This window comes from Cetorhinus maximus, unplaced genomic scaffold (assembly GCF_964194155.1).
Source record: "Cetorhinus maximus unplaced genomic scaffold, sCetMax3.hap1.1 HAP1_SCAFFOLD_201, whole genome shotgun sequence".
Lineage (NCBI taxonomy): Eukaryota > Metazoa > Chordata > Chondrichthyes > Lamniformes > Cetorhinidae > Cetorhinus > Cetorhinus maximus.
This window is the reverse complement of record NW_027596179.1, coordinates 588,518-607,190: the sequence shown is the minus strand read 5'-3', so window position 1 is coordinate 607,190 and position 18,673 is coordinate 588,518. Positions and strand designations below refer to the sequence as shown.

At 45.3% G+C, this 18,673-nt stretch overlaps 1 protein-coding gene across 1 annotated transcript in view; it reads left to right on the top strand.

Moving 5' to 3' along the window:
- The window catches only part of LOC144673021 (E3 ubiquitin-protein ligase MGRN1-like), a gene marked incomplete at its 5' end in the record, with an annotated part of 136,732 nt that overhangs the window by 101,586 nt on the left and 16,473 nt on the right, over positions 1–18,673 (top strand). The window contains 2 exons of the mRNA XM_078535020.1: positions 3,535–3,580; positions 13,794–13,895. Coding sequence (XP_078391146.1) covers positions 3,535–3,580; positions 13,794–13,895 — 148 coding nt within the window. The remainder of the gene's footprint in view (positions 1–3,534; positions 3,581–13,793; positions 13,896–18,673) is intronic.

Below are 18,673 nucleotides of genomic sequence, written 5' to 3'. Positions count from 1 at the left end.
AGGAACCGAGCTAATTTTAATGTTTTCAAGTTAAGATTGTTATCTGACTTTTTTCTTGCCCCTTTCTCACCCCATCAAATAGAAATCAAGTAGGACTTAGATTATCTATCATGATAGCTCTTGATTTCCAAGATAATAGCAGTACCATGCAAGAAAAGGTTTTTTTCATTTGGGGCAGAATCTTGCCCTAGTCGGGCGGGCTTGGCAGGGACGGTGGGCAAGCTGAAAAATTTCTTTCAATTAACTTTTTAATGGCCTTAATAGGCCTTTTAATTGTCAGCAGGCATGCTGCCGACTCTGGCGCACGCCCAGCGACTGAAATATTGCGCAAGTGCGTGATGATTTCAGGACACGTTTCATTTTACGCTCGGTCGGGTCAGTCGCGCGTCCGCCCAACGAGCTAAAAATTTTGCCCTTGGTCTGGGGGTGTTACACCACTGGCAAGGCCCACATTTGTCCTTGAACTGAGTCGTTTCAGAGCGCAGTTAAGAGTTAACCACATTACTTGAGTTTGGAGTTGCAGGTAGGCCTGACCGGGAAAGAATTGCAGATTTCCTCCCCTGAAGGGCATTAGTCAACCAAGATGAGTTTTTCCAACAATCCATTAGTTTCATGATTATTATTAATGAGACTATCATTTTATTCCAGATTTATTAATTAAGCATATTTATATTCCCCAAGCTGCCATGGTGGGATTTGAATTTATGTCTCCAGAGCATTAGTCTGGACCTCCAGATTATTAGTCCAGTAATGTCTGGATTGCTAGTCCAGTAACCTAAACACTATGCTACCATCCTCCTCAAGGATAACTAATGTAGAATGGTAAGGCTAGATAGTTTTCCAGAATTTTGCTGATAAGAGGCCTGGATTTTATTGTTAGCAAGAGTAATTAAACTCTGAAGGAATGAGACTCAGACTTGTAGAAGTAAATTTTAAGTGACAGAACCAGTGATTAGGACTTGTCAAACTATTTTAAAAAAGCGAACCTACTCTTGAATGGAGAAGTATTAAATTTGTTTGATTGTTGGGTATTTGTTAGGCGAGTACATAACTTCATGCCCCGTGTTTTAATGTGCAGCCTATTGGTGAGGTAGCAATGTAGCAAAGCTTATGGCAGAACAAGACAAATCAACCTTTCTGATTTCCATGTTTAAGTGCACATGTGTGATGTCCGAAGTTGCTATCTAATTTACTCCAAAAAATAGTGATTGCTGATAACATCACCATTATTCTTACCCCAAACTCTGAACCAAATTTTACCATTGTAGATACAAATAGAAACTTTGCCTGCGATGAAAGTGTTCCATCTTTATTTGCTGTCTGGTCCTAAGCAAAGCAGGTTTAGGCTGTTTCCAGGGATGAGAAATTTCTGTCATTTAGCGGAATTCTGACTTTTACATCATGGAATTCCACCCTTTTGATTTTTTTTTGATCACTGCCTGGTCCTGGGAATCATCAATCAGTCCCCCTCTCTTTAATTTGCTGCCACCCAAGACCATCTTACTGATGGAACAAGCAGGTCCCAAACCAACTGCTGCCTGCTACACAGTTCCAGCTTCTGGCTTCAGGATGGTGGGAGCGAGATAGATTCCAGCCGGCCACAGTCTCAGCCATATCCCACCTTAGCAGCAGTCTTTACTTTGCACAGCCTACTCAAAACCTCAACGCTACCCAACCACCCACAGACAGAAGAGGCTGCGTTCCCTGGCCCTCCAGGATCTGAATCCCTGGGACCTAAGCCCCTATCCCCTGGGGAGGTGGCTCTCGGTGGGGAGGAAGGGAAGGGTTGAGTGAGTGGGTCTGGAGGGGCAGGGAGTGAAGGGGGTTGGTGGGGAGTGAGGGCATGAATGATGGGCTGGGTTGGGAGAAAGGGGATGAGTGAATGAGGGGGAAGGGGTTTGGAAAGAGAGGCTGTTGAGTGTGGGGGAAGGGGGTTGGGAAGAGATGCGTATGTGTGTGAGTGGGGAGGGGAGCTAATTATAATCTGTAGGTGGGAAGAGAGAGAGGGTTCAATGAGTATTCTGTCACAATGGATAGTGGAGAGCTTGGCTGAAGCTGACATGAGTACATAAAATAAAATTTTTGCATAGTACTTTAAAAAAAGATTTTTATATTTACATATGTTGATCTACCATATACAAGCTTTAATAATAACATACTGGATGTTACTATGTTGCTTTATTATTTTGTTTTTGCTGACTCCTGGGACCAGGTGAATTTTTAAGAGTTTTTTTTCACATATATTAATTCATGGGATGTGGGTATCACTGGAAAGGCCAGCCTTTATTTCTCATCCCTAATTGCCCTTGAGAAGGTGGTGGTGATTTAAAATAGGATCACATAGGAAAATAGTTTGTGAAGCACTGTTGCCGCCCTTTGCTTCTCTTCACATATACATAATCCAGCTAGGTCATGTGCTGTTGTTAGTATGGTCTTCACCCTGTATTACATGCACTAACTGAACTGAATGCTGAAATGTTGAAGTCACTTTGGTGCTTTTATACAAATGCATTGGCCCACAGTCTTGACAATAAACTAAGGGAAAACTAATGGGTAAAATTTTATAGTCCTCCGCCGGCGGGTTTGGGGGTGGTGGGGGGTGGTGGAGGGTGGTGGTGAATGTTGTTCCACCAACTAACACTTCTCGGGTTGTTAAATGGCTGCATGGCAGCCAGTATCAGTAGGGATGTGTTCCCCACTGACTCGTCAGGTGGTGGGGCAGGAAACCCCACCATCCAAAAAATCCTGCCCAATCTTTCTACGCACTGAAGTCCAATAATTCTACCCGCTTGAAGTGGCCTAGAAACATTTGCATTTCACTACAGATCATAAAAAGTGCTGTAATTACATGATTCCTTGTCAAAATTTCAGTTCTTTTTGCTTTTGGCTGCTCTCACCCCTGCAGGACCTGATGGGCTAAGATCTACAGCAGAAAAGTGTCCATTATTCAGCACTATTTATGAGTATTACTCAAACTAAAAAGTTTACAATTGTTTGAAATAAAACTGTTACATCTGGATGCTAGTTTGAGGGTGGATTTAAGTTGTAATTTTTTGTAAAGAGGAGGGACTCTTGTATCTGTGCTTTACCTGAACCTGATTTGTTTGATATTTTTTGTACTTATAAAGTATTATGCGAGTATGCCTACACCTAAAGAAAAGATGAGTTGATACATTAAACCTGTTGTTCTTAAAAAGTGTGGATGTAACCTGTAACTCATGTACATCCACCACAGGTTTTTTGTTCTTCAACAGAATAATTTGGTGGAGCAAGTGAGTGAAAGTTACTTCAGATTTTATGTTATTGGGAAGTTTAAAAGAATAGTCACTTTGTGTTCAATCAAGTAAAGTACATGCAAGCTTCCATTTAAAGTCAAAATATATTTCACAAAGGAAGTTACCAAGATTCTGTAATTTGCTTATTTACCAGTATTGTCATGAGGTTAGAAAGTATGGGAATGTGGTATTCACTAAATTCTGTTGAAGCTCCAACATGTAAACTATATGACAACCAATATGGATTTCTGTTTTTCAGAGTACCGTGCTTGCAGAATCGCCAGAAATATGCACACAAAATCAAGGTGAGATCATAGAATGACAGAAAAACAACAGCAACAACATGTATTTATATAGCACCTTTTAACATAATAAAACTCCCTAGGACACTTATGGCATTGAAGGTGGCTATTGTGTCTGTCCCTGTGTCTGTACTTTGAAAGAGCTATTCAATTAGTCTCAGTTCCCTGACATTGCAAATACTTGCCCTTCCAGCATTTTTTGCAGCTCTCTTTTGAAAATTGTTATTGCTTCCAGCACCCTTTCAGGCAACATATACCAGACCATCATAACTCATTGCATAAAAAAAACTCATGTTGCCTCTGGTTTTTTTGCAAATTACCTTATAAATCTGTTTCCTCCTGCTTGAGGGACCGAATGGCCTGCTCCTAATTTGTATGGTCATATGTATAATATCAACTCTTCTGCCACTGGAAACAGTTTCCCTTATTTACTCAGTAAAAACCCTTCAAGATTTTGAGCACCTCTATCAAATCTCCCCTGCTCTAAAGAGAACAATGCAAGCTTCTCCAGTCTCTGCACATAATTGAAGTCCTCACCTCTGGTACCATTTCAGTGAATCTCCTCTGCACCCTCTCCAAGGCTTCAACGCTGTTTCTAAAGTGTGGTACCCAAAATTGGCTACTATAACCCAGTTGTGCTTACTCGATGTTTTATAGATGTTCAGCATAATTCCATTGCTTTTTACTCTATGCCTCTATTTAGAACCATAGAACCATAGAAAAGTTACAGCACAGAAGGAGGCCATTCAGCCCATTTTGTCCATGCCAGCCCGAGGACACCCAGGTGCCCTTTCTAATCCCACCTTCCTGCACCTGGCCCATAGCCCTGCAGCTTACAGCACTTAAGGTGCAGATCCAGGTACTTTTTAAAAGAGTTTAGAGTTTCTGCCTCTACTACCAACTTGGGCAGTGAATTCCAGACACCCACTACCCTCTGCGTAAAAAAGTTCTTCCTCATGTCCCCCCTACACCTTCTGCCACTTATCTTGAATCTATGTCCCCCGGTTCTAGAATTCTCCACCAAGGGAAACAATTTTATCCTGTCCACTCTATCTATTCCCCTCATAATTTTGTACACCTCAATCAAGTCACCTCTCAGCCTTCTTTGTTCCAAGGAAAATAACCCCAACCTATCCAATCTCTTCTCGTAGCTACACTTTTCTAACCCTGGCAACATTCTTGTAAACCTCCTCTGCACCCTCTCCAGAGCTATTACGTCCTTCCTGTAATGTGACCAGAACTGCACACAATACTCCAGTTGTGGCCTCACCAGTGTTTTATACAATTCCAACATTATATCCTTACTTTTATATTCTATACCTCTGCCAATGAAGGAGAGCATTCCATATGCCTTCTTTACAACCTTGTCTACTTGAACTGCTGCTTTCAGGGACCTGTGTATTTGTATGCCAAGATCTCTCACTTCATCTACCCCTCTTAGTATATTCCCATTTATTGTGTAATCCCTGTAACTGTTTGACCTCCCTAAATGTATGACCTCACACTTCTCTATGTTAAAATCCATCTGCCACTTTACCAAATACTCCACCAACCCATCTATATCGTTTGAGATTATGGCTATCCTCTACACTACTGCTCGGCCAATCTTTGTGTCATCTGCAAATTTCCCAATCGTGCCCCCCCACGTTCACGTCCAAATCGTTAATATGTAACACAAACAGCAAGGGTCCCGACACTGAGCCCTGTGGAACACCACTTGAGACAACTTTCCATTTGCAAGGTCATCAATCGACCATTACCCTTTGTTTCCTGTTACAAAGCCAACCTTTTATCCAGTTTGCCACATTACCCTGAATCCCATGGGCTTTTACTTTCTTGACGAATGTGCCATGTGGGACCTTGTCAAATGCCTTGCTAAAATCCATGTACACAACATCCACTGCACTACCTTCATCAACCCTTCTTGTTACTTCCTCAAAGAATTCAATCAAATTTGTGAGGCAAGACCTTTCTTTAACAAATCCATGCTGACCATCCCTGACTAGTCCATGCCTTTCCACATGACAGTTAATCCTATCTCTCAGGATTGATCCTACTAATTTTCTCACCATCGATGTAAGACTAACTGGCCTATAATTGTTTGGCATTTCCTTTGATCCATTTTTAAACAATGGAACTACGTTTGCATTTCTCCAGTCCTCCGGTACCTCCCCTGTATCTGGTGAAGATTGGAACATCATCCTCAGAGCATCTGCTATCTCCTCCCTGACTTCCTTCAGCAGCCCCGGAAACAATCCATCTGGCCTTGGTGACTTATCAACTTTCAAGGATTTCAACCCTTTGAGTACTCCTCTCTCTTTATGACTATCTCGTACAATATCTTGCGGTGTTCCTCCTGGACTACTATATCTACATCCTCCCTTTCCTTTGTAAACATGGAGACAAAATATTCATTCAAAACCCTTCCCACAACCTCTGCATCTATACACAAGTTTCCATCTTCATCTCCGATAGGTCTCACTTTTTCCTTAACTAACTTTTAGCATGAATGTATTGGTAAAACATCTTTGGGTTATCTTTAACTTTACTTGCTAATCTTTTTTCATGCCCTCTCTTTGATTTCCTTATTTCCTTTTTTACTTCGTCCCTGCACTTCCTATATTCGTCTAGGCTATCTGCAGTGCTTAGTTCTTTGTCCCTATCGTACGCTTTCTTTTTCTGTTTGATCTTCCCCTGTATTCCTCTAGACAACCAGAGGGGTCTAGATTTGGCAGTACCACTCTTATTTTTGTAGGGGACATGTCTACTTTGTACAATTAGGATCTCGTTTTTTAGTGCTTCCCACTGGTTTTCCGCTGTTTTATCCTCCAGCAGTGCTGTCCAGTCCGCCTCAGCCAAGTTCCTTCTCGTTTCTGCAAAATTTGCCTTCCCCCAGTTCAAGACTTTTACTCCTGCCTTATCTCTGTCCTTTTCCATGGTAATGCTAAATCTAACTGAATTGTGATCACTGTCCCCGATATGGTCGCCAACTGTCACTTCACCCACTTGCCCTTCTTCATTCCCCAAGACTAGGTTTAGAATTGCATCTCCTCTCGTTGGGTTTGTCACTAATTGGTTGAAAAAGTTTTCCTGTACACACTGCATGAATTTTTCTCCCTCTGCCCCTTATATTGTTTGAATCCCAGTTGATATTAGGATAGTTGAAGTCTCCTACTATTATTGCCCTCTTGTTCTTACAAGCAGAAATTTGCCTACATATTTGTTCTTCTATCTCCCTTTCACTATTTGGGGGTCTGTAGTATACTCTCAGTAGTGTGACTGCCCCTTTTTTATTTCTAAGCTCAATCCATAAAGCCTTGTTTGTTGACCCATTCAGTATATCATCCCTTCTCCCAACTGGAATTGATTCTTTAACCTTTAGTGCTACCCTCCCTCCTTTTTTATCTCCTACTCTATCATGTCTGAAGACTCTATAACCAGGGATATTAAGTTGCCAGTTTTGTCCCTCCTTTAGCCAGGTCTCGGTTATAGCAATGATATCCTGCTGCCATGTGTCTACCTGTCCCCTTAACTCATCTACCTTGTTTGTAATACTCCTTGCATTGAAGTATAAACAGTTTAACCCCGTCAATTTTCCTTGCTGGACACTTTGTAAACTTTGCTTCTCCTGTAACTCCATGTCTATCACAACATCCCTAGCTAATGTTCTACCTCCATTTTTCTGATTTGAATCTGACCTATCTGATCCTACTCCTGAGATCCCATCCCCCTGCCACACTAGTTTAAATACTCCCCAACAGAACTAGCAAAGCCCCCGCAAGGACACTGGCCCCAGCTCTGCCTGTCCGGTTTGTACAGGTCCCACCTTCCCCAGAACCGGTCCCAGTGCCTCAAGAATCTGAATCCCTCCTGGCTACACCATCTCTCCAGCCACGTGTTCATTTGGTCTATCCTCTTATTCCTGCTCTCGCTAGCACGTGGAACTATTTATAAAACCAAGAACTGCTTAAGCATTTTTTCAGCCTTCGCAACTTGTCTTGCTATCTTCAAAGATTTTATACATACACATCCCCCAGACTCGCCCTCCCAGCACCTTCTTTAAAATTGATCCCTCTGTATTTTCACACAGAGTGATTAACATGAGCCCACACAAAATGATTGTTCTTTTCAATTAATAAGTATCTGCCCATGTAAAATCGCTTTGTATTGTTACTCTTAAAAGGATCTTGATATGTTACTTGTATTTTAACTTTTCACCTTTGTGTACTTGAATCTTATTTTTTAAGCACACACACCCACACACACACACACACACACACACTTCCCTGTTCAGTCAGTTACCAAAAGATAGCTCATTCTCTGATTTCATTCTTCTCTGCGGGAAAGCACTTCACCAGTGCTCGTCTCTATACCTAGTGCAAGAATCTTTGTATGACCACGGTACAACAATGCCAGTTTGCTTTCATGTAACAGTTAGAACATTGGTTTAATTCAGTGAGCATTGCTATGTTTATAGATCCTATTAAAAAATGTCCATTATGTAATAATCCCATCTCCTTGTGTGTTTGTGATATATCTGCAGGAGCCTTCTATTGTTGCCTTGGCCTTACAAACCATAAGATAACCATGAACCATTGGGATGCTGGTATTGATTCATGCTAAACAGATCTCTGCAAGGCAGCCACTTATTTCAGTTTTTTACTTTTTCACTGAAATTGTAAGACGAGGGCACCTTGGCATGTGGCCACAAATTAGCAAACACTTTCATCTGTTTGGTTAAAACCCCTCATATAATGTAGTAACCCAATCCTGTGAGACCCGTTTCACTTAGTCATGACCATTAGTAGTCTTTTAAATCAGTTAAAATCCAGTGATGCCTCCAAATTATGCTTACCCCAGAATGATTGTTCCCACCTAAGAGCACATGAGGAGAGTGCAACCCTGGGATAGACAGTCAGCAGCACCTAGAGGAGAGTGTGAGAGGAGGACCCTGGAACAGGCAGTCGGCAGCACCTAGGGGAGAGTGTGAGAGGAGGACCCTGGGACAGACAGTCAGCAGCACCTAGAGGAGAGTGTGAGAGGAGGACCCTGGGGCAGGCAGTCAGCAGTACCTAGAGGAGAGTGTGAGAGGAGGTCCCTGGGATAGGCAGTCAGCAGCACCTAGAGGAGTAGAGGAGAGTGCGAGAGGAGGACCCTGGGACAAGCAGTCATAAGCACCTAGAGGAGAGTGCGAGAGGAGGACCCTGGGACAGGCAGTCAGCAGCATCTAGAGGAGAGTGCGAGAGGAGGACCCTGGTATAAGCAGTCAGCAGCATCTAGAGGAGAGTGCGACAGGAGGATCCTGGGACAGGCAGTCAGCAGTACCTAGAGGAGAGTGTGAGAGGAGGTCCCTGGGATAGGCAGTCAGCAGTACCTAGAGGAGTAGAGGAGAGTGCGAGAGGAGGACCCTGGGACAAGCAGTCATAAGCACCTAGAGGAGAGTGCGAGAGGAGGACCCTGGGACAGGCAGTCAGCAGCATCTAGAGGAGAGTGCGAGAGGAGGACCCTGGGATAGGCAGTCAGCAGTACCTAGAGGAAGGTGTGAGAGGAGGACCCTGGGGCAGGCAGTCAGTAGCACCTAGAGGAGAGTGCGAGAGGAGGACCCTGGGACAGGCAGTCAGCAGCATCTAGAGGAGAGTGCGAGAGGAGGACCCTGGGACAGGCAGTCAGCAGCACCTAGAGGAGTAGAGGAGAGTACGACAGGGGGATCCTGGGACAGGCAGTCAGCAATACCTAGAGGAGAGTGTGAGAGGAGGTCCCTGGGATAGGCAGTCAGCAGCACCTAGAGGAGTAGAGGAGAGTGCGAGAGGAGGACCCTGGGACAAGCAGTCATAAGCACCTAGAGGAGAGTGTGAGAGGAGGACCCTGGGACAGGCAGTCAGCAGCATCTAGAGGAGAATGCGAGAGGTGGTCCCTAGGACAGGCAGTCAGCAGCACCTAGAGGATCTAGTCTATCTATAGAATCTAGCATCTAGTCTACACTCAAGTAGGAGTAAGGGTTAAATAAAAGCAGGGGTCCATATTCTATTTAGTTAAGATATGTCTGGAGAGCTCAGTCCCATGATTTGCACATCCTGCGCTATGTGGGAAATCCTAGACGTTCCTGGCGGTCTGGATGACCACGTGTGCAGGAGGTGCCTCTGACTGGAGCAACTGCAACTCCGGGTTTTGGAGCTTGAGTGGCAGCTGGGAGCACTACGGTGCATTCACGAAGCTGAGAGGTTTGTGGATAACACATTTTAGGACGTGGTCACCCCGCAGTTTAAGGAAGTGCAAGCAAAGTGGGAATGGGTGACTGCCAGACAGAAGAAGGGGACCAGGCAGGTAGTGAGGGAATCCCCTGAGTGTATCTCGCTCGCAAACTGTTTTTCGGCCTTGTAAAACGGTGAGAGTGATGGTTCCTCTGAGGAGGCCAACCAGAGCCAAGGCCAGAGTACAGTGGGTGGTCCAGCTGCTCAAGGCTGGAGGAAGAAGTGTGGAATGGCAATAGTGGTAGAGGATTTGTTAGTGAGGGGAGTAGTCAGGCGCTTTTGTGGCTGTAGATGTGACTCCAGGATGGTATGTTGCCTCCCGGGTGCCAGGGTCAAGGCTGCAGGACATTCTGAAGGGGGAGGGTGAACAGCCAGAGGTCATGGTCCATGTTGGGACCAATGACATAGGAAGAAAGAGAAATGAAGTCCTGCAAGCAGACTTTAGGGAGTTAGGTAGGAAATTGAAAAACAGGACTTCAAAGTAGTAATCCCCGGATTACTCCCTGTGCCACGCAGCAGTGAGTATAGGAACAGAAGGATAAAGCAGATGAATGCGTGGCTGGAGAGATGGTGCAGGAGGGAGGCTTTAGATTCCTGGGGCATTGGGACCATTTCTGGGGGAGATGGAACCTGTACAAGTTGGATGGGTTACATCTGAACAGGAACGGGACCAACATCCTTGTGGGGAGGTTTGCCAATGCTGTTGGGGCGGATTTAAATTAAATTGGCAGGGGGATGAGATCCTAAAAAGTAGTTCAGAGGGGAGAGAAGCTGAGATGGAATTAGAAGTTAAAACGCTAGTAAGTGAGTCTGGAAGGCAGAGGAAACAGGCTGGATAAAAAAGAAGTGAGTTTAGCAAGGCTAAATGGAATATATTTTAATGCAAGGAGCCTGAGGAATAAGACAGATGAGCTGAGGACACAGATAGGCACGTGGGCGTATGATATCATAGCTATGACCAAGACTTGGCTAAAAAGAAGGGCAGGATTGGCAGCCCAGCATTCCTGGTTATAGGGTATTCAGACGAGGTAGAGAGGGAGATAGAAGAGGAGGGGGTGTTGCAATATTGATCAAAGAATCAATTATAGCAGTGAGGAGGGATGATATATTGGATGGATCATCAAATGAAGCCACATGGTTAGAAGTAAAAAACACAAAAGGGGCAAACGCGCTGTTGGGGGTGTACTATATGCCCTCAAAACAGTCAGGGAGAGATAGAGGATCAAATATGTAATCAAATTTCAGAGAAGTATAAGAATATTAGGGCAGTAATAGTAGGGGATTTTAACTACCCGGATATTAACTGGGATAGTTTTAGTGTGCAAGGCAGGGAGGGAGCAAAATTCTTAAGTTGCATCCAGGAGAACTTTTTTAGCCAGTACATAGAAAGCCCAACAAGGGAGGGGGAAGTTTTGGACCTAATATTTGGGAATGAGCCCAGGAAGGTGTATCAGTAGGGAAGTATTTTAGAGATAGTGACCATAACTCAGTTAGATTTAGGATAGTTATGGAAAATGATAAGGTTGGGCTGGGAACAAAAGTTCTAAACTGGAGAAAGGCTAATTTTACTAAGATGATATGTTATTTGGCCCAAGTTGTCTGGGAGCAGCTACTTGCAGATAGAACTGTGTTAGAGCAGTGGGAGGCATTCAAGGAGGAAATAGCGAGAGTGCAGGTCCAAAATGTTCCCGTAAAGACAAAGCGGGGGACCAAATCTGGAGAACCATGGATGTCATAAGGGACATAAAGGTTAGGATTAAGAAAAAAAGAGAAGCTAATGGCAGACACTGAGGGCTCAGTACGGCAGAGTTCTTAGAAAAGAATAAAGAGTGCAGAGGGGACCTAAAAAGGAAATTAGGAAAGCTGAGAGTACGTGAAAAAGCATTGGTGCGTAGAATAAAGGAAAACCCAAAGGATTTTTTTAAATAGATAAAGATGAAGAGAATAACTAGAGAAAGAGTAGGGCCAATTAGGGACCATAGAGGTAATCTGTGTGTGGATCTGGAAGACGTGGGTGCAGTCCTCAATGAATAATTTGTGTCAGTCTTCACAATGGAAGAGGACGATGCAGGTATAGACATCAGGGTGGAGGATTGTGAAATATTAGAGGAAATTAACATAGTGTGGAGGTACTACCGGGTTTAGTGGCCTTAAAAGTGGATAAATCCGCAGGCCCGAATGAGATGTATCCCAGGCTGTTGAGGGAGGCAAGGGAAGAGATATCAGGGACCCTGACAGTAATTTTCAAATCCTATCTTGTCGCAGGTGAGGTGCCAGAGGACTGGAGGACTGCTAACGTGTCCCATTATTAAAAAAAAAGAGGAAGGGATACACCAGGAAATTACAGGCCAGTCAGTCTAACCTCGGTGGTGGGGAAGTTACTAGAAAGAATTTTGAGGGACAGAATATATCTGCACTCGGAGTGTTGATGAGGGTAATGCATTTGATGTGGTCTATATAGACATTAGCAAGGCTTTTGATAAGGTCCCTCATGGCAGACTGGTCAAGAAAGTAAGAGCCCATGGAATCCAAAATTGGCTAAGAGGCAGGAAGCAGAGGGAGATGGTAGAGGGATGTTTCTGTGACTGGAAGTCTGTTTCCAGTGGGGTTCCGCAGGGGCCCTTGCTGTTTGTGGTGTACATAAATGATTTGGACTTAAATGTCGGAAATATGCTCAAGAAGTTTGCGGATGACAGGAAAATTGGTAGGGTAGTAAATAGTGAGGAGGATAGCCTTAAACTGCAGGAGGATATCAATGGACTGGTCAGGTGGGCAGAGCATTGGTAAATGGAATTCAACCTGGAAAAATGTGAGGAAATGCACTTGGGGAGGGCTAACAAGGCAAGGGATTACACTATGAATGGTAGGACCCTGGAAAGTACTGAAAACCAGAGGGACCTTGGTGTGCATATCCACAGGTCCCTGAAGGTAGCAGGGCAGGTAGATAAAGTGGTTAAGAAAGTACATGAGAATACTTGCCTTTATTAGCCGAGGCATAGAATACAAGAGCAGGGAGGTTATGCTGGGACTATATAAAATGCTGGTTAAGCCACAACTGGAGTACTGCGTGCAGTTCTGGTCACCACATTATAGGAAGGATGTGGTTGCACTGGAGAGGGTGCAGAGGAGATTTACCAGGATGCTGCTTTGGCTGGAGGGCCTGAGCTTTGAGGAAAGATTGGATAGGCTGGGGTTGTTTTCCTTGGAGCAACGGAGTTTGAGCAGGGACCTGATAGAGGTGTATAAGATTATGAGCGGCATTGATAGGGTGGATAGGAAACCACTTTTTCCAGTAGTAGAGGGGTCAATAACCAGGGGGCATAAGGTAAGAGATAGAAGTCTAAGAGGGGAGTTGAGGAGAAATGTTTTCACCCAGAGGGTGGTGGGAGTCTGGAACTCACTGCCTGAAAAGGTGGTTGAGTCAGAAACTCTTGGCCCATAGCCCTTAAATGTTACAAGTGCTGGAAAATGGGATTAGCATAGTAAGACCTTTGTTGACCAGCATGGACACGATGGGCCGAATGGCGGCCTCCTGTGCTGTAGATGTTTATGAGTCTATGAATATTAACAGCTCCAGTATACTAATGTATTCTCTTATGAGCTACTGTACAAAATGTAGGAGGACGTGACATAATATATTCCATTCTGCAGTAAAAATTAAAGTTGTAATTTTCTTTTAAAGCTGTACCATTAAGAGCCTCGCTTTAAAGTTCTAGGAACAATATTTAAAAATAGCATCATTTTCTGTAAAGAAGAGGAAAGACAGGGGAGTTAATATTGACTTTGGACCTTGTAAGTGAATGAAACTGAGGAGAGAGGTCTAACAGACAGCCAATCCAATATTACCTATTTTGTATTATTGCCCAAAGTCAAAATTACTCACGGATGTCAGAACTTGGTTTTCAATGTGACTGTATGGATCTAGATTGTTTTAGAATGATTCCTATCTGCTTATTTACTTCCAGTTGAGCGAACCCGCTCTGAGGAAATTGTACAAGATAGCAACAATGAGCACGGCAGCCATGCTAAAGAAGATGGTGATAATCCTCTAGAGATGACTCTGCCAGGTACTTTAGCTTTCTTTCAATAATCGTATTTCCTCCATCTGTACTCGGGATTTAAGATGTTGCTTTAATTGATTATGTAATGGGACTGAATGTGTGGTACACCTACAATCCTGTCTCTTCACCAAATATGAAGTATTTTTACAGCTTAAGTGAATGGATTTATTTGGTAAGTAACAATGTAAAATAGGTTAATAAAAACAGAATTACCTGGAAAAACTCAGCAAGTCTGGCAGCATCGGCGGAGAAGAAATCAGTCAACGTTTCGAGCCCTCATGGCTCTTCGGCAGAACTGAAGCATAGTTTCAACAAGGGAGAAATATAAATTGGTTTAAGGTGGGTGGGGGGGAAGAGACACATTGAGGGTGTGGTGTGAGCAGATAATCAAAAGATGTCAGAGACAAAAGGGTCAAAGAGGTGTTGAAGGTGGTGGTCTTTGTCTGAGAAAAGTGCTAATTAAGAATGGAAAACAGGATATTCAAAGTACAGCTCTAGTGGGGGTGGGGTGGAAAGACTAAAGGTTTTAGTTTTAGATTTAAAAATAATGGAAATAGGTGGGGAAAGAAGAATCTATATAAATTATTAAAAAAAAAGGCGGGTGGGGGGGGGAAAAGAAACGGGGTGGGGATGGGGGGAGGGGGAGTTTAAGATCTAAAGTTGTTGAATTCAATATTCAGCCCAGAAGGCTGTAAAGTGCCTAGTCTGAAGATGAGGTGCTGTTCCTCCAGTTTGCGTTGGGCTTCACTGGAACAATGCAGCAAGCCAAGGACAGACATGTGGGCAAGAGAACAGGGTGGAGTGTTAAAATGGCAAGCGACAGGGAGGTTTGGGTCTTTCTTGCGGACAGACCGCAGGTGTTCCGCAAAACGGTCGCCCAGTTTGCGTTTGGTCTCTCCAATGTAGAGGAGACCGCATTGGGAGCAACGAATGCAGTAGACTAAGTTAGGGGAAATGCAAGTGAAATGCTGCTTCACTTGAAAGGAGTGTTTGGGCCCTTGGACGGTGAGGAGAGAGGAAGTGAAGGGGCAGGTGTTGCATCTTCTGCGTGGGCATGGGGAGGTGCCATAAGTGGGGGTTGAGGAGTAGGGGGTGATGGAGGAGTGGACCAGGGTGTCCCGGAGGGAACGATCCCTACGGAATGCCGTCAAGGGGGGTGAAGGGAAGATGTGTTTGGTGGTGGCATCATGCTGGAGTTGGCGGAAATGGCGGAGGATGATCCTTTGAATGCGGAGGCTGGTGGGGTGATAAGTGAGGACAAGGGGGACCCTATCATGTTTCTGGGAAGGAGGAGAAGGCGTGAGGGAGGATGCGCGGGATATGGGCCGTACACGGTTGAGGGCCCTGTCAACGACCGTGGATGGAAAACCTCGGTTAAGGAAGAAGGAGGACATGTCAGAGGAGCTGTTTTTGAAGGTAGCGTCATCAGAACAGATGCGACGGAGGCGAAGGAACTGAGAGAATGGGATGGAGTCTTTACAGGAAGCGGGGTGTGAGGAGCTGTAGTCGAGGTAGCTGTGGGAGTAGGTAGGCTTGTAATGGATATTGGTGGACAGTCTATCATCAGAAATTGAGACAGAGAGGTCAAGGAAGGGAAGAGAAGTGTCAGAGATGGACCATGTGAAGATGATGGAGGGGTGGAGATTGGAAGCAAAATTAATAAATTTTTCCAGGTCCCGACGAGAGCATGAAGCAGCACCGAAGTAATCATCGATGTACCGGAGAAAGAGTTGTGGGAGGGGGCCGGAGTAGGACTGGAACAAGGAATGTTCCACATACCCCATAAAGAGACAGGCATAGCTGGGGCCCATGCGGGTACCCATAGCCACACCTTTTATTTGGAGGAAGTGAGAGGAGTTAAAGGAGAAATTGTTCAGTGTGAGAACAAGTTCAGCCAGACGGAGGAGAGTAGTGGTGGATGGGGATTGTTGGGGCCTCTGTTCAAGGAAGAAGCTAAGGGCCCTCAGACCATCCTGGTGGGGGATGGAGGTGTAGAGGGATTGGACATCCATGGTGAAGAGGAAGCGGTTGGGGCCAGGGAACTGGAAATTGTTGATGTGACGTAAGGTGTCAGAGGAATCACGGATGTAGGTGGGAAGGGACTGGACAAGGGGAGAGAGAAGGGAGTCAAGATAACGAGAAATGAGTTCCGTGGGGCAGGAACAGGCTGACACGATCGGTCTGCCAGGACAGTCCTGTTTGTGGATTTTGGGTAGGAGGTAGAAGCGGGCCGTCCGAGGTTGGGCGACTATCAAGTTGGAAGCTGTGGGAGGAAGATCTCCAGAGGAGATGAGGTCAGTGACAGTCCTGGAAACAATGGCTTGATGTTCTGTGGTGGGGTCATGGTCCAGGGAGAGGTAGGAGGAAACGTCTGCGAGTTGACGCTCAGCCTCCGTGAGGTAGAGGTCAATGCGCCAGACAACAACAGTACCACCCTTGTCAGTGGGTTTGATGACAATGTTGGGGTTGGACCTGAGAGAACGGAGTGCAGTGAGTTCAGAGAGAGACAGATTAGAATGGGTGAGAGGAGCAGAGAAATTGAGACGGCTAATGTCACGCCGACAGTTCTCAATGAAAAGATCAAGAGAAGGTAAGAATCCAGAGGGAGGGGTCCAAGTGGAGGGAGAATATTGGAGGTGGGTAAAAGGATCCGTTGAACGGGGAGAGGACTCCTGCCCAAAGAAGTGAGCACGGAGACGAAGACGGCGGAAGAAGAGTTCAGCATCATGCCGAGCCCGAAATTCATTGAGATGAGGGCGTAAGGGTATGAAACTAAGTCCTTTGCTGAGCACTGAACGTTCAGCATCGGAGAGGGGAAGGTCAGGGGGTATAGTGAATACGCGGCTGGGGCTGGGATTGGAAGATGGGGTGAGGACGGAGGGACAAGCAGGGGTGGAGGGTCCCCGATGGGTGTTGGAGTCGATGAGTTGTTGGAGTTTGCGTTCCTTAGCACTTGAGAGAAAGAGAAAAAGTTTCTTGTTGAGGCGACGGATGAGGCGAAGAATAAAATGAAACTGGGGGCACGCGCAGCTTTGAAAAAGGGTGCGGCGGTGCTGCTGGAGGGAGAGGTCGAGTGTGTTCATATGGCGGCGCATGGCACTGAGTGTGGATCTCAGAATGCGACGGGAACAGCAGTCCGAGAAACGTTTTATGTCCCGGAGATACCTGTAATCCTGGGTGGGTTCGAAACAAGAGGGATGGAATTTCAGTTGAAATCCACGTGGGGTGAGTCGGAGACGGAGACAGTCACTGAGAAAGGAGATATGGCTGTGAAAGCGGGTTTTAGTAAACACCTTGTCAAACACCAGGAGAGAAATGGAAAGCAATGAAGGTGAGCAGGGCAGAAGAGACAGTCGGAAATCCTGTCGGAGGACAGAACCATACTTCTTCCAAGAAGGCATTTTTTTGAAGAGAGGTGGCAGTCAATCAAACACAAAGATAAAAACAAAAAGCTAAAAGCTACTGCGGATGCTGGAAATCCAAAACAAAATAAAAACAGAATTACCTGGAAAACTCAGCAAGTCTGGCAGCATCGGCGGAGAAGAAATCAGTCAACGTTTCGAGCCCTCATGGCTCTTCGGCAGAACTGAAGCATAGTTTCAACAAGGGAGAAATATAAATTGGTTTAAGGTGGGTGGGGGGGAAGAGACACATTGAGGGTGTGGTGTGAGCAGATAATCAAAAGATGTCAGAGACAAAAGGGTCAAAGAGGTGTTGAAGGTGGTGGTCTTTGTCTGAGAAAAGTGCTAATTAAGAATGGAAAACAGGATATTCAAAGTACAGCTCTAGTGGGGGTGGGGTGGAAAGACTAAAGGTTTTAGTTTTAGATTTAAAAATAATGGAAATAGGTGGGGAAAGAAGAATCTATATAAATTATTAAAAAAAAAGGCGGGTGGGGGGGGGAAAAGAAACGGGGTGGGGATGGGGGGAGGGGGAGTTTAAGATCTAAAGTTGTTGAATTCAATATTCAGCCCAGAAGGCTGTAAAGTGCCTAGTCTGAAGATGAGGTGCTGTTCCTCCAGTTTGCGTTGGGCTTCACTGGAACAATGCAGCAAGCCAAGGACAGACATGTGGGCAAGAGAACAGGGTGGAGTGTTAAAATGGCAAGCGACAGGGAGGTTTGGGTCTTTCTTGCGGACAGACCGCAGGTGTTCCGCAAAACGGTCGCCCAGTTTGCGTTTGGTCTCTCCAATGTAGAGGAGACCGCATTGGGAGCAACGAATGCAGTAGACTAAGTTAGGGGAAATGCAAGTGAAATGCTGCTTCACTTGAAAGGAGTGTTTGGGCCCTTGGACGGTGAGGAGAGAGGAAGTGAAGGGGCAGGTGTTGCATCTTCTGCGTGGGCATGGGGAGGTGCCATAAGTGGGGGTTGAGGAGTAGGGCGTCTTGGAACTTGGTACTTCTTGGAAGAAGTGTGGTTCTGTCCTCCGACAGGATTTCCGACTGTCTCTTCTGCCCTGCTCACCTTCATTGCTTTCCATTTCTCTCCTGGTGTTTGACAAGGTGTTTACTAAAACCCGCTTTCACAGCCATATCTCCTTTCTCAGTGACTGTCTCCGTCTCCGACTCACCCCACGTGGATTTCAACTGAAATTCCATCCCTCTTGTTTCGAACCCACCCAGGATTACAGGTATCTCCGGGACATAAAACGTTTCTCGGACTGCTGTTCCCGTCGCATTCTGAGATCCACACTCAGTGCCATGCGCCGCCATATGAACACACTCGACCTCTCCCTCCAGCAGCACCGCCGCACCCTTTTTCAAAGCTGCGCGTGCCCCCAGTT